Raw genomic sequence first — 15,043 nt, 5'->3', positions numbered from 1 at the left:
TCTGCTGACTTGGAGCATTCACATAGCAATCTATGTAATATTGCCATCTGCTGGCAAAGAAAGTGAAACTGGCAACTCTTCAAACTTTTTGTTTGATATCTGTATTAGGGACTAAAAGTAACCTCTTTTACAAATCACTTGCCTTTCCTTTTTTAGAGAGCCATCTAGTGATACAAAATTACTCTGTTATTTTACATTTGGTTCCATGAGCTTGAAATTGTGGTGGACTCAAGATACGAAAGACTAGCTTTTGGTAATTCCATAAGCAGCCTCATAAACTCTAATTCCTGTGAAAGAAGCCCTCAACAGAAGCCACTTGGGTGGTGCTGGTGCAGTCAAGAGGAGCTTCAAATTGCAGACTGGTTATACTTGAGCTTCATCTCCACTGTGAGACCCCTACATGCATTTCCTGTTGCTGTGAGCACCAGATGGCTCTAGGTCCAGGAGGAAGGAACCCCAGAAACTCCACTATCAGCTGGTCAGGTCACCTCATGTCTTCTCAGAGCAAGGCTGGTTCATGTGGTCCTGAAACCCATGCCCAAAGAGCCCACAGGAATTACCTTATCATCATCCTCACATGTCATGACATTGGAGAAAGGGATCTCCGCTTTGAACATTTTACGACAGTGCATGAGCTGAACGAGCAGGTAGCAGACTGTCTTGAACTTCATTCTTTTGGCAGGCTTTATGTCTGAGAGAATCAGTCCAGGAAATATCTGTTGGTCAGAAAAATGATATTTGTAACAGTGATTATAGTCACATATGGACGTACATACCTACAGACATTGACACCATCTAGTGGTCAGAATAAAGCAATATCATAACACAGTATTCTGATCAAGAAACAATGCAACTTGACAAACATCTTATATTCGCAGGTGCAGACTACTTTATTTTTTTTAACCTGATGTATAAAATCTATTGAACAGATGGTATTTAAGCACATATCCTACATTTTGGAAACTGTTTTCCTATAGAAATAAAGACTATTAAAAAAGAGCATTAATGACAAACACGAAAGAGGCAATATTTGTATTTCTTCAACCTTAAAATAATCTATAGAAAAAAACAAAGGAAAAAATAAAGAAGAGATTAGCATTCTTATTAATTGCTTTTAAAAATACATAATTTCAGTCTTGTTCTTATTTATTTATTCTCTTAATTTAGCTTCTGGGGAGCCCATTAAAATCAGAATAGGATAGCTTTTGCTTTAAAGATACATGCACATACGTGCCCTTAAAGGAGACTTTGAGGCACTGTGATCACGTCTTACATCCCATTTCTTCAAAGCTAGAAGCATTATACCACAGCGAAATATTCTCACAGGGTTGTGCATAACTCACTCCCTTTACCACGGAGCTCCCAGTTCAGCAAGGACAAATATGTTCTTGGTTAACTTTTAAGCATGTATTTAACTTATGCTGACTTCAGCACACCCCAAGTACCTGTTCCAATGCTTTCATAGATCTGATTAAGGGCCATCATTTATTCTGCCTTCAGCATTTATGCCAATCTTATTCATGCTTATGGCCTGTGAAGAGCATTCATGAGAAATGTGAAAGGGCCCCATACTATCACACTACGGGAATATAGGCTTGTAAAATTAATCTGTTCTGAAACAAAAAGATAATTAAGAAGCCACACAGGACTTAGTCTGTGTTCCTGAATACAAAAGACACAGAGCAAATCATACTCCAAAATCATTTTTGGAATGTTCTATAAAAGACAAATGGCACTGAGGATTTGCTGTCCAGTCTTCACAACATTATGATTTACCAGAACAATTTATCTCACTGCTTAAATGATCAAGGAATAAAGAATGAGGTAAATCAGAAACATTTGCTTAATGCATTTTTTCATGGATATCTAAATTCAGAGAGACTGGGGCAAATGACCCCAAGCTTACATCCTGAATGGCATCTCAGGTATTGGTTTGCTATGCTGTTTAACACATACAACTATGTATTTGCATGGTTTACATAATCTATCAGTGCTCTGTTCAGTCAGTTACACTGTAACCACGAAACACAAAATGACTTGTGTGAGAACAGTTGCACATTTTTATTAGCATATGAGTATATGACATATAGTATATGACATGTTTTAAATGGGGAAACGTTCCTAGGTATGCACATGTACCATACTGTGCACTGAAAGGGTGAATAAAGCCAGGTAACATAACCTGCGCTATGCTGCACTATCACCTGGAGTCTAAAAGGACACTAGCATAATGCATACTTTCTTGATTAAGCATAGCTTAAAAAGATCTCCATTAAGAGATTTCCAGCATGAACTCTCTCTTTTGAGGACTTTCTGGCAGAAGACTCACTGCTGGATTGCAATATCTACCTAGTATATTGTACAATACTGTAATACTATAGAAGGATATTCACATAGTAAATAGCCTGGGACACCAAGTCGATTATTCCTGGCAAAGATGGGTGCTAGGCTGGAATATGGCAAATATGATCTAACATTTGTACTATCTAAAACATAGGTGCTAATAACTCTATTTACAAAAGTTCCTAATGTAACTCCTCTCAAAGCACTATTTTGCTCAGTCTCTCTATCAATCTTTTGATATAACAAAAATGAGCAAGACTTTCTTTCTTGAAACTCCTTCCAGTTTTGCCTTTTGCATCATTTATTAAGACACAGAGTGTCTCAAGTGGCAAACATCTTGCTAGCAAAAGATACAAGAAGGCATGGCTAAGAAAGGCGAGCACATGGACACGAACGTAGTCTCCCACATGGACTGGAAGTCCTACAGAAAGAGCAGAATTTAAACTTTCCTTGATGCAAACCTCTTATAGTAGCTGCGTTTCTGAGCCCAGTCAGAAGCTTGAAAGCTTGCAGTGAATACATGTTCTCTCAGGCAGTGTGCTCCCTGCACACATGGCTTTCACTCAAACACATATGTTTTTATGTATTCCTGAATATATCTTCAGAGAATTAGGTAAAGCAAACATGTCTGGGTGACACCATCCGCTGCTCTGGTCTTTTGTAGAGTTTATCAGCATATATTATTTCAGTGGTGTACAACCTTTGGATGCTGAAAATACAGATGATTCAAATCAAAGTCTTTCAACTCAGATCACTCAAAAATATGGAGTACTGTGTCCATTTTGGGGCTCCTCAGTACAAGACAGATACTGACAAACCGGAGTGACTTCAGCAGGTCACCAAAATGATTAGGGTGCTGAAGCATATGGCATATGAAAATTGCCTGAGGGAATTCAGTCTGTTTAGCCTGAACAAGAGAGAGCTAAGGAGGAATCTAATAGCTGTCTTCAGCTGCCTAAACAGTGGTTGTAGAGAAGACGGAGCCAGACTCCTCCCAAAGATGCACAGCAGAAGGACAAGAGGCAACGGACATAAGTTGAATCATGGGGAATTCCAATTAGACATAAAGAAAAGATTTTTTAACCATGAGGGTGGTCGAACACTGTAGCAGGTTGCCCAGAGAGGCTGCAGGATCTCCATCCTGGGAAACATTCAAAACTCAGTTGGACAAGGCCCTGAGCGACCTGATGCAATTTCTAAATTGAATGAAACTTCGAAGATGGCCTTGCTTTGAGCAGGGATTTTGGCCAGATGACCTCCAAAGGCCCCTTCCAAGTTAAAGTACCATCCGATTCTTGGAAAACAGGTGGAACATGTATAGATTCTGCTCTTCATGGCAGGCCTAGGCCATAATCACCCAAGTGACATTGCAGTACACAGAGCAGGGCATACTGGCAGTTCCCAGATCATGTATAATTTATATATGGCATTTTTTTTTAATGTGGGGATTGCAGGATGTACAGATTCTGCACTGGGAGTGGGGAACTTCCATTCTATTGCTATATATACAGCATAAAAGCACACAAAGAAAGGAATTCTCTCCCATTTTGACCTCTCAAATCTCATCCCTTTAATTTTTTTTAATACTATTTTTACAGCAGAATAGTATTTTTGCCACAATAAAATTCCAAGCAGAATATTTCAATGAGCTCACCTTCTGTAGTAAGCCTCTGATAATAGCAGGAAATGAGGTACAGCCTGTTGAAACAGACTTAAAACAAAAAAGACCAGCCATCTTTCACTCTGCCTTTTCTCTGAACTTGCTCCAGGCCAGAATTACGGGAAAGCTGGACTGCAGCATTCTCATTCCAGCTCATTCTGTCAATGCATTTTACTTTCGCACTTCTTGTTTTGACTCTAGGGATCATCCCTTATTCTGTTCTCTGTTCATTTGCTTTATAATTTTAGGAAAGGTTGTTTTTTTGCTGCAACACAGCCAGCAAATCAGGTTAAGAGCTGGGATTTTCTACCAGAGCACTATGAAAGCAGCCAGACAGACTATGTAAAGTCTTTAAGCATGCAGAAAACAAACAATCACTGATTAAAATTCTGGGAAAACACCCCAGTGTTTGAATCTCTTGTAATGCGCTGGTAAGGGATTCACTGCTGCTTATCTGGGATTCTCAGAAACAGCAGCAGGCTGTTTTTACCCTATATTCAATCCTGGTGCTTAAAACAGTATGGGAAAGAAGATGCTAATGACATTCAAAATACATTAACAGAAACCATAAATGCTACACACTATGTCTGTCCTTGCTTTCAATCTTCAGTTACGCAGGACTGTCTTTTGCTAGTAGGACCTGTTCCATTGCTACCTGCAAGCTATCAAACTCTGCTGGGTATTACTTTACCCTGAAATTGGTGAGAAAACCCTTTTTTTTTTTTTTTCTTTTTTTCTTATATCTAAAATCATTAGGCATTTGCTTTTCTGTCCTTCTCTATTGCTCTTATTATAGGTTTTGCTTATTACTTTGCAGCTAACTCTCAGAAAAGTGTATTAGTATTTTTTGCTGGTAGATCATACCTCTTCTATAAGACAAACTCCTCTCTTCACTGTTCAGAGCAGGGTAGCTGCTTTGTCAACACAGATAAAGAAAATGTTTTAAAGCAGCTGCAAAAGTTAAAATAATTTATGAATTTATATTTATATAAAATAATCATGAACAGAGAAAATCTTTTACTGATTCCCTATATTTCTCCCTTCCACAGATTCCACATTCCTGCAGGAAGAAAAGGAAGTTAGGAGAAGAAAACCTTAACTCCACCACCACTGGCAGTACTGTAAAACGAGAGCATTTCCAAGCTGTGGGCTGTCACATTGGTAACGTAGCATGAGTTGCAGAAAAGATCTCGAAGCCGTAGAGTAGCACAGGCTGCAGCACGAGCCTCATTCCTGCCTCTCGTTTGCTCCGTGGCAGCACAAGCAATCCTGCTTGCAGTGCTGTGGTGTGCACGCTGTCACAGCCTGGGCAATCACAGAGCAGCCCCCGGCCAGAAACGAAGCAGTGCTCCCACTGAACGGCCGAGTCTACCCGCTGCATCAGATGGGCTACGACCGGAGCAGTGAAACTCGAAATGCCGGAGTTAGGCATTCGGGTCTGTGGTGCAGTTCCTCTGTGGGAGCTGTCAGATGTTCAGAGCACCGAGCATCCCAGGCTCACCCAGACGTGACAGCAGTGGCAGCTGCAGGCCGCCATCACCTCTTAGAAAACAGAAACCATCAGTATGTGCCCAGCTATGGACTCGGATGCCTAACTTTGGGCATTTGAAGTTATAACATTTTTGCCAAATATACTTATTTTGTTGCACGCTAGCAAAGAAGAACGTTTGTCTGAGGAGCTGGTAGAGCCTTCACACACCCTGCATTTATTATAAAGCTCTCCAGCCTGTTAAATATTGGAGTTCAAGAGTCAGAGCTCTCCCGCTACAAAAGTACTCATAAACAAATGTCACCAATGTCAAAATATTCTCAGAATGAATTAGTCCCAGAAAGCTGGAAAAGTATGACGACCATGAAGACTTTCTTGAGACAGAGTGGACCGGACAAATTTCGTATAAGGTCCTAGGGAACTGCTAGCAGGGTGAATGGATTTACTGGACTGCCAGTGCTCTGAAGAAAACACAAATTTAGCATGCTTGGAAAAGAAAGGAGTTTGAGAACAGCCCAACATATTCACGTAGACCTAACCAGACTGATTCAATCAAATTTACTTTGCAGAGAAGGAAATTTCCTACAAATATAGATGGAACTTCAATTTGAATTGATATAATAAACTAAAAAGAACAAAGTGCAGTCATTTTAGTTCTATTACTTCACTCAGTTTACTCCTTTTCCTTCCCTAGTCTTCTTTTTCTTTTTTATTGCTCACATGATGCTGCTTAGAAATTTTTCAGCATCTAATTTCAGGCTGCTCTTGAGAACTAATAAAGATTTATTTTCTCACCAAGACAAAATCTTTTAAATAGGTCAGAAAAGTCCAACCTGCTGTCAAAAATCCAATTAATACATATACATCGAATTGCAGTAATTTTAAAACATTAGATGAAAGATTTTTTTAAGACATGGTAGAAAACATCTCAAGAGAGTATATGAGTACATATGAAACATGCTAGTTGCTAACAGTGATTCACAGATAAAATTCAAATGGCAAGTGCATGTAGTAATGGTGTATCCACCTACACAGAGCACAAAATCAATCACGAGGGAAGCCACATTTATCACCAAATATTGCATCAGATCCTAAATTTGTGAAGTGCCTGTATGTGGTTGTTTAATGCTTGAAGGACCTCTGATTTAAAGTGAACACTTCAGTGCAAGATATGCTCAGCTAAATAGCAAAAAAAAAAAAAAAAAAAAAAAAAAAAAAAAAAAAAAAACCTCTGTCTCTCGTTCTCTCTGCATATCCCAAAAGAATAAGAGCTGTTCTGAATGCTGACAGAGTTGTGTCTGCTCTGTGTTGTTTGCTCTGTGCTATATTGCATAAAATTCATTCCATGCTGTGGGGAGGGGGAAGAAATCAAATCAGCCACAGCAAAGACATAAGATGACAAAGCCCGTTGCTTTGTGGCAGAAAGATATGGAGCCTAGTAATTTATTTTACATAAAAGGAAGATCATCTGCTTCATGCAACAAAGCTATGCTGATTAATGGTAGATGAGGATGCTATACTCCAAGTCAAAGTATAACATTGCCTTTTCAAGCAGCAGAGTGACAGAAAATTTGTTTACTTTCCAGCTACTCCTTGGTGACAGGGCTGCAATGCAGGAAGTTTAAAATCACATCTGTTTATGCTAGATGAAGCAACAATGTATGACAGTGATGTGACAGCCTTTGCCACTTTTCTTGCAGCTGCTGTCATGCAAGTTGGAATGAATCTCAGGTTGCTGAATTTCTGCCTATTAGATCATAAGTCAAAGAAATTAACTGCTCAGCCTTTTGAGCTGTTAAATGCAACTCTAGCTCACGATAAATTATGCCACAGGTGTGTGCTGTAGATAATTGCTTTAGATATCTCTGACATTTACATCAGTTTTTAAGTTTTAAACAGCATTTGCCAAAGAATGCTCATAAGTTTTGTTTTCTTGTTGACAGGATTCTTGAACTTTCAAGTTTCCAACTGATTTTTCCTAAAATCAGAAGACAAGGAAAAGTGTTCTCCACTTCCCCAGCTATTCCTTTAATGTCTATTTTCAGATAAACTGGGTTTGGCTATAATTATTTTTCGGATAAAAATGAAAATTTTAGCTGTCTACTTTGGCATGTTTTGGGAATGCTTCACCACAGCAAACCAAACTGGACACAGAGCACCACAAACCCAACTGCCATTTACTTCCTTCCTACTAGGGCAGAATTTGGGGGGGGGGGGGGGGAAAGAAAGATCCTTTCACCTGAGATTTTCAGAGTGGTCAGTCTTACCGAGAGATCTGGGATAACAGAACAGGGCAGTCAGAGATAGAGAAAGAATTTTCTGAGCTTGCCTGGCACAGCTGTGTTACGCACAGGGTAAAGTAGGAAGGACAAATGCTAGCCCTTTCAAAGAAAGCAGAAATATTGAAACAGAGAAAAAGTGAATCTAAAGGTGCCTTTTTTTTTTTTGTCATTTCAATCATTTTTTCCATTAAATTCATTTTACAACAGCTTCCTAAGGGTAAGCAGATGTTGTAATCACCCTGAATATGACTTTTTGTGAGCGTCCACCAACATGCCCTATTCAAACAGTAGATGCAGATACCATGCGGTTTACATTGCCACAAATAAAAGATAATGAACATCTTTGAATACAAAGTTAGTTGGTGAATAACTCACTAGCACATTAGTAGAAATGCTGCAGATGATGATTAGAAGCTAATTATTTATTATAATTCAGGGGCAATTTAAAAATCCATGAGACTTATGAACATACAGGAATCACTTCTATGAAGATACAGGAATCATTTATAAAATGTACCTATACTGTTCATGTATGATTTTTATAATTTTTGTAACCCCCTTTCCTGGACACAGCTCTTTTGCTTCCTGTTAATGGTCAGTGGAATTACTTGTCTTTGCCTTAGCTCTGGGGCCAGCAAAGTTATTCAGTGAAGTAGGTTGCTTTAACCTAGCAATGAGTAACAATGATGGCAGGCCCATTTCTGTAAATGCAAACACTAAAACATTCTCAAAAGTCTTTCACCTCACTAAAATTTAATCATTTCTGACCGTTGCTTGGCTACCTGTAAAACTACCTTAGGAACGCTGCGTAACAAACTCTGCTGGGCTGTTTTCTCAGGGAGTGAAATTAATAAGGCTTTTCAAAACTAGACAGGTACTGGCAGACAGTGAATTACTGTAATAAATACAAAGAAGTAGGACAAGAACAAAACCACCTGGCTATCACTAAGGTTGTAGCCAAACCTTAGGGGACGCTATACTGCGGGAGAATGGTGCTTCCCAGAGCGAACAGATAATTTAAGTAGATGATCCAGCTAAGTTTATGACTTCAGCTGTGCATCTAGAAGCCAGCTAGAGTACATGCCAGCGGTAAAACCGAGGCAAAGATACACTGACTAACTCCAGTGGTGCTAAGGAAAGACCAATGAATCAAACAAAGAATTATGGTGAAAGCCAGATCCACTCTAAAATTTAATCCTAAGCACATAATTTGAAAGTCAGAACAGGATAAGTCATAGACTACTGAGGAATCATTAATGGAAAAAGTTATTTAGCTGGGTCTAAGCAGAGGTAGAGAGTTCTTGTAAGGAGCTCTGAGACTGACAGGGTTTGGCCTAGATTTCATTTTTTTCCTTCTGAAATAACATCCAAATACTGTAACATTTGCAGTATTTTCAAAAGGTAGAACATTCTGAAAACGAAGAGAATGTCCATGTGTCTAAAGCATAGAGTTTGGATTTTGTGAATATTTGATATATGAGAAAGAAATATGTTTTTCTAACATCATCAGACCTGTTTGAAATGTCCAAGACATTCACATGTATGTTCAGACCTGTAGCTATTCACCTTTACCAAATTTTTCAAATCTTGTATCAGTACAATATTTTGGTCGCATCATGAAGAGATTTGGTATCAGTATACAGCATCATGAAGAAATAATTAAACTTTACTTGAAGAAATGTGTTGGCATTTTCATAGCTAGGAACTTAGGCAGAGGCTTATATCATTTTGTATTATATTTTAAAAATGTTTTTGCATGAGTTTTTAACAACAAAGACCAGCAAAAAAATTGGATTTGATTTGAAACAGTGCTATATGCCTTTAGACATCAGATGAGTTATTTCAATGGGTTTAGAAGCTGAATGCTAGCCAGTCAAACTTGCATAATTATTGCTGAATAATAGAGTAATATCACCTCCACCAAAATAAAACCTGTAACAAAATAAAAAAGAAAACAAAAATTCTCTCAGTGGCCATTTATAAGTGCCTTTTCACTTGCTAGCCTGTATGTCAAGCTAACAAACATATTAGACCACAAAATTCTGGTTGTTAGTGGATTCAAAAGTTGTGAATATTTTATAATTTGTTCACATTTAAAATGTAACTGGTGCATGAATGAGTCTTCATATACTGTTATCCTCCTTCTTGGCTTAGATGATCTTTTCGATGAAAGATCACCCTGTCAGACCAAATATGGAAGAATGTGGGGTATGTAATTTCTAAATTAAAAAAAAAAAATTAACCAGGGCCTATTTACCTTTCAAATTCAACAGATTCTTGGCCATCTGTTACTGATAACATTGATTTTCATTCCTCTTGGCATCATACCTGCTAAAGTCAGCTCATATTAATGTCAGAGATGCTGCATTAAGAATAAAAAATGTGGCTGTGTTTCAGCTACCAAGGCTCCAGAAGAAGAAATACAATACAATACAATATTAAACTAGCAGATACCTGAATTCACCTAAAGATACTTGATCTTGTCTGTGGTTCAGGGGAAGCCTTCTGTTTCTGTGTCTCTGGAGAGTTAATGGTTGAACCAAGGTAGGAGGGGACAGCAGGTGTTTATTTTGAAGGTAAATATACTATTATGATTGTATTTATTAGCAGCTTGTGGTCCAGCAATCAGTATGCAAGCATACAGAGACCAGGGAAGGCTCTGATGTACTGTGACAAACTGCAAAGTGACACATTGATTGATCTGTGAGCCCAGTGGAGAAGCCAGTCAATACCAGTAAAATTCATGAAGTGTTTTTTTCCTGCCAGTTTCCCAGACATGCCGCTGATGCATACTGGAGAGCTAATGTTGTTAGTCAAGCTGTACGGCAGCATCTGCCACTTCCACAAATCAATCAGTGGCACCGTAATGAGGAAGATGCCGTTTGCTTTCTGCGGCAGATGACAAACTGATCAGTAGTTTCTCAGTAGTCACCATGTTCCTTGCAAACATGAAGAAATGTGTGCTCACCTATTATTAGCCTTCATCCTTGCAAATAAAATATGTATTGGCCTGGATTACTTGAATACGTGAATATCACAGTTCCAGCATGAATTCCTCAATGACAGTTTTATATAGTGGAGTTGACAGAAGACAGGTTCTCTGTGTAATAGCTGTATTTACCCGCTCTTCTCTCCACTTGTCTCTGTACACCAACCTATCAACACTCTTCTGAAATTTAGTTCTTATTTCTTGTCTCAATATGAGATGAAATCCTATATATAATATAGTAGGAGTGAAAGCAGTAGAGAAACAAGACAAACAAATCTGGCACCAATAAGCAACAAACCTCCTTTCTCAATATTTCTTTAACTCCTTCCTTCCTTTTTCTTCCATATTAGTGTTGGTTAATTTAGGAACTAATTCTGGTTTCAGAAAAACTCTCACTGACTAGGGAAACAGAATTCAGTTCAGTGGTCCTAAAGTAACATGGCCTATTTTCTTTCATACTATGTAAAAACTAATCGAGCCGTATATACCAGCAGAAGAACAAACCATGAGATTATACAATTTTCACAGCGGATGAGAACAGTCCATCTCTCCAATAACAAACTATTTTAAAGGAAGTGCATGAAAAGCCCTTGCAACAGCCCTTCCAGGATAAAATAATGTGAGTTTTCACTCCCTGACTCAAATACCTCTGGGGTATTTGAACCCCAGCATTTCTGTAAAAACCCCCTAAGTCATCAAGCTGAGACCAGAAAAGTGACTGTAGGTCAGGAATTCAATATTCTCTGTTGCCAGCTCAGTTTTCTGACCATTGGACCCTCCACATCCCCCAGAAGTTTTCTATGGCCCCATTTCTGTCAAACACCCGTTAATGGAAAGTTAGCTAACACTCTCAAGCATGGAGTTTTAACATGACTGTAAAACCTCTTTTTTACTGTTTTCATATTTACTTTTACAAATGGATATTATAATTTTCTCCCTAAAGGTCAAATCCCTGAGTGGAACTTGTTTGGGCAGAGTCTCAGCAGATAAGAGTGCAGAAGTCTGTATCCCAAGTTGTCTCACAGAGATAAAAAGTAATAAAGTTCCTCTTGACCTGTAAATATGTTATGAGAGACGACTTGTGAGATAAGCTTCATTTGATGTGGAAAAGGTTGGAACAAACTGAACATGTTTAAATGATGATTATGGACTTTCAAGGCTCCTAGTGAGGTCACAAAATATTTTTGTAGCAGAATAAAAGGTTGCCATAAACAGGATCATTGCCTAGTTGTTTGCGGTGGATAATTCCAACAGGATGAAATTTCCACCCTTTTTAGGATTTACTTTTGAGGTGCATTCAGTAACTGGCTCGAGGAAGAAAGGCGTGACTGTGCATGAACCTGTTTGAACACGGCTGTCATGAAGTTCACTGCATGCTGAGACTCAAGAAATTACCATCACACTGCCGGGCCTCTGTTCTCCTTATCCTTAAAGATCTGACTAGAGCAAGGAGTCACATTCATCTCTCCATCAGGTGTGGCTAAATCCTGAGCAACATCTAAGAAGGGAAGTTCCTGCTCAAATGAGCTAAAATCTTCTCTTACCTTATTCTTTCCACACTTTCCATTTTCTGTTCTCCATCAAAAAGAAGAAAAGAGCAGAAAACATTATTGTCCCTCCACAGCAGCACTGACTTATTCCTCTTTCCCCCATACATCTCCAGGGGTCTGACAAAAGAAAGAGGCTGAAGGGAGAGGGGAGCTTAAGAAAATTTGGGGGAAAGGACAGCTAGGGTAGGAAAGGGATCACCAAACTCATTGTAGGAATCTGTCTGGGGTAGAAGAAGAAGCAAGGAAAACCAGGTTCGGGTTTTCATGAGCAGCTCAGTTTAGCAGGAGAAAAGATGGGCATGTTGCCGACAATTGTTACAATAATCCTAGAAAATTTGCCCTAATTCAGCATGAATATCTGATCTGTTGTACACTGGTATATACATTTGAAAGCAGCCTGGTTAACTCCAGTCCTTTCCCCTCACCTAGATAAATAAGCTGGTGCTGTAAAGCTTACATGCCAACTTTTTCAGACTTTTAGGGGATGTTAGTTCAAACACTGCTGAATTCATTTCATAAACTTTTCTGCTGTGGGCATGACATGACTGTAAATGCTATTTTTTCTGCTTCTATTCACTTGGAACTCCTTCAGGCATAGTAAATGGGTCACTAGCATTACAAGTGATTGTAGAAAGGGTTAGGAGAGCATGAATGAGAACGTTGACACATCCAAAGGAAAAAATGGGGATGGGAATATGGGAAAGAAAGAGTAAGGAACAATAGTCAAATTGTCATCATTGATGTTCTGAAACTTTCTTTTGAAGGGAGGTGGAAGGGAAGAATGAATTAAGTTTTTGGAGTTACAGTTTTGCCACATATCATTTTTGAGAGAATAATTACAGAATCTGAATAAAACAACAGTTTTCCTTTTGGTGGGGCAAAGAGGAGAGTAGCTTTATTTTTAAGCTTCAAAGTAAATTGATCATCTTCTCTAAGTATCAAGGTTAACATTTTTAGCATACCCTCCTCAATCAAAACCAAAAGATATAATTTCAAGGGAGAGTTTGAAAATCTTTTAAAACTAAGAAATACCAGTATTGCCTCTGCTTTCGGAATATGACAGAACAGTAGTTAAACCATGAAATTATATCACAGACTAAACTAGAATTTTGGAGCCTACCTTCCTCCGATGGGATGGCACAATAAAAAATGTTTCAATATTATGCTTCTTCAAGAAACTATTCCTTTCATGGCCATATCCTGGTTCGACCTCATAATCCCCATTTAGGCACTCTAAGGTGGTCTTTGTTATGTGAACTTTCCTGGAGGGAAAAATTGGATGTTGTCATTTAAAGCAAAGATACATTATGAGCTAGTTGCTACTGAAATACACTTCTGTGCAGAAGAGGATCACAGGGTCAAACTACACGCAAAAAATATTTTTTGTTGTAGAACAGATCTGTGTTCTCAGCTAACCAGAAAACAGAAGTATTTTTATTATACATATTTTCTAAAATTAAGCAGATGCTTTGAGCAAAGATATATAACTGCTGGCTGTCCCAAAACTTGCAAAATTGTTGATTTGTAAACAGTGCAGGCCTGCACATCATCATCTGTATTTAGGTGCTTTCTTACGTGTTTATCTAGCTGCCCGCTTGGGATAACAGCCTGCTGTTTGAAACCTGTGACTTCACACTCTCAGTCTCTGCATTCTCTTTCTGCTGCATAAAGGAGAAACTTCTTGTTCTTCTCTTTCTGTTCCTCTTCACAGCTTTGACTTGTGCTATTTATTCATTTGTTCGGCTCTCTAATCCACTGTGTTATGGCAGCACAGCCATCTTTGACACTATTCATGAGTTTACTTATCCCAAAACTGTCTTCACACTTTCTCCCACAAGACCCCTTATACGTGAAATTTCTTCCCAGAAGATATATGAAAAGCTGTTACTGCTTTCCTCTTAAACGTGTTCAGATTTTTTCACTGGGAAGCCTTAAAGTAAGGAACATACAAAAATACACTACCAAAATTGTCTGAGACAAATATGTATGTAACAAAGTCACTCATCTAAATGACAAAAACTATGAGATTCCATTGTCCTCCTGTTCAGCAGAACATTATCTTGTAAAAATTGAACAGAGGATGGTAGTTCTCAGTCTGAAAGGAAGTTGCACACAAAAGCACACCTACGCACTTGCACAAAAGTGCACTGTGTGCATCTACGTGGCATCCAAAGAGTACTTAAAAATCCCAAGACAGGCCCCACAAAATGACTACAAGTTTATGTGCTAGTGTATGATTTGCACATGCATCTTGAATAATTGAGTGTGTGTGTGTGTGTGTTGTATATGAATATACACATACATACACATATATACAATATACACATATTTGTGTTTTCTTGCTATAGCACACACCTAGTTTTGGAAGTTTCGTCTTGTAAAAGGAATAAGTCACACACTCCACATGTTTAGGGTTGCAAGGAAACAATTAGAGAGTTTTACTTGTATGAGATTTTCTGAGAAAGGTCTAGCACTGTCTCATTCCTACTATTTAAACTTGGCAGCTTCAAACAGGAGTTTGTTTGGAGAATGTTAAAGTATTAAGAGAACTTTTTTAAAAAATAATTTACATCTAGTCTAATCTATTACTAACAGATATCTCAAGATCAGTTGGAGAATCCCACAGGAGACATGACGTAACATGGTGAGAGCTCTTACCTGAGACAGCCCTTCTTATCAATTGCAATTAAATTGCAAAATGCCTCACAGAACAAAATAACTTTTTCACCC

General features: G+C 38.5%; 1 protein-coding gene across 5 annotated transcripts in view; it reads right to left on the bottom strand.

Moving 5' to 3' along the window:
• The window catches only part of ADCY1 (adenylate cyclase 1), a 166,033-nt gene that overhangs the window by 45,382 nt on the left and 105,608 nt on the right, over positions 1–15,043 (bottom strand). For all 5 annotated transcript variants that reach the window (XR_010387701.1, XM_064506652.1, XM_064506650.1 and 2 more), the window contains exons 7-8: positions 13,434–13,575; positions 561–716 (exon numbers count right to left, since the gene is read on the bottom strand). Coding sequence is in view for 4 of the 5 variants with exons in the window: in XM_064506652.1 (XP_064362722.1) it covers positions 561–716; positions 13,434–13,575 (298 nt within the window). In the remaining variant the exon portion in view is untranslated. The remainder of the gene's footprint in view (positions 1–560; positions 717–13,433; positions 13,576–15,043) is intronic.

Source organism: Dromaius novaehollandiae, chromosome 2 (assembly GCF_036370855.1).
Source record: "Dromaius novaehollandiae isolate bDroNov1 chromosome 2, bDroNov1.hap1, whole genome shotgun sequence".
In the NCBI taxonomy this organism is placed as follows: Eukaryota; Metazoa; Chordata; class Aves; order Casuariiformes; family Dromaiidae; genus Dromaius; species Dromaius novaehollandiae.
This window is presented reverse-complemented; position numbering and strand designations above follow the sequence as displayed.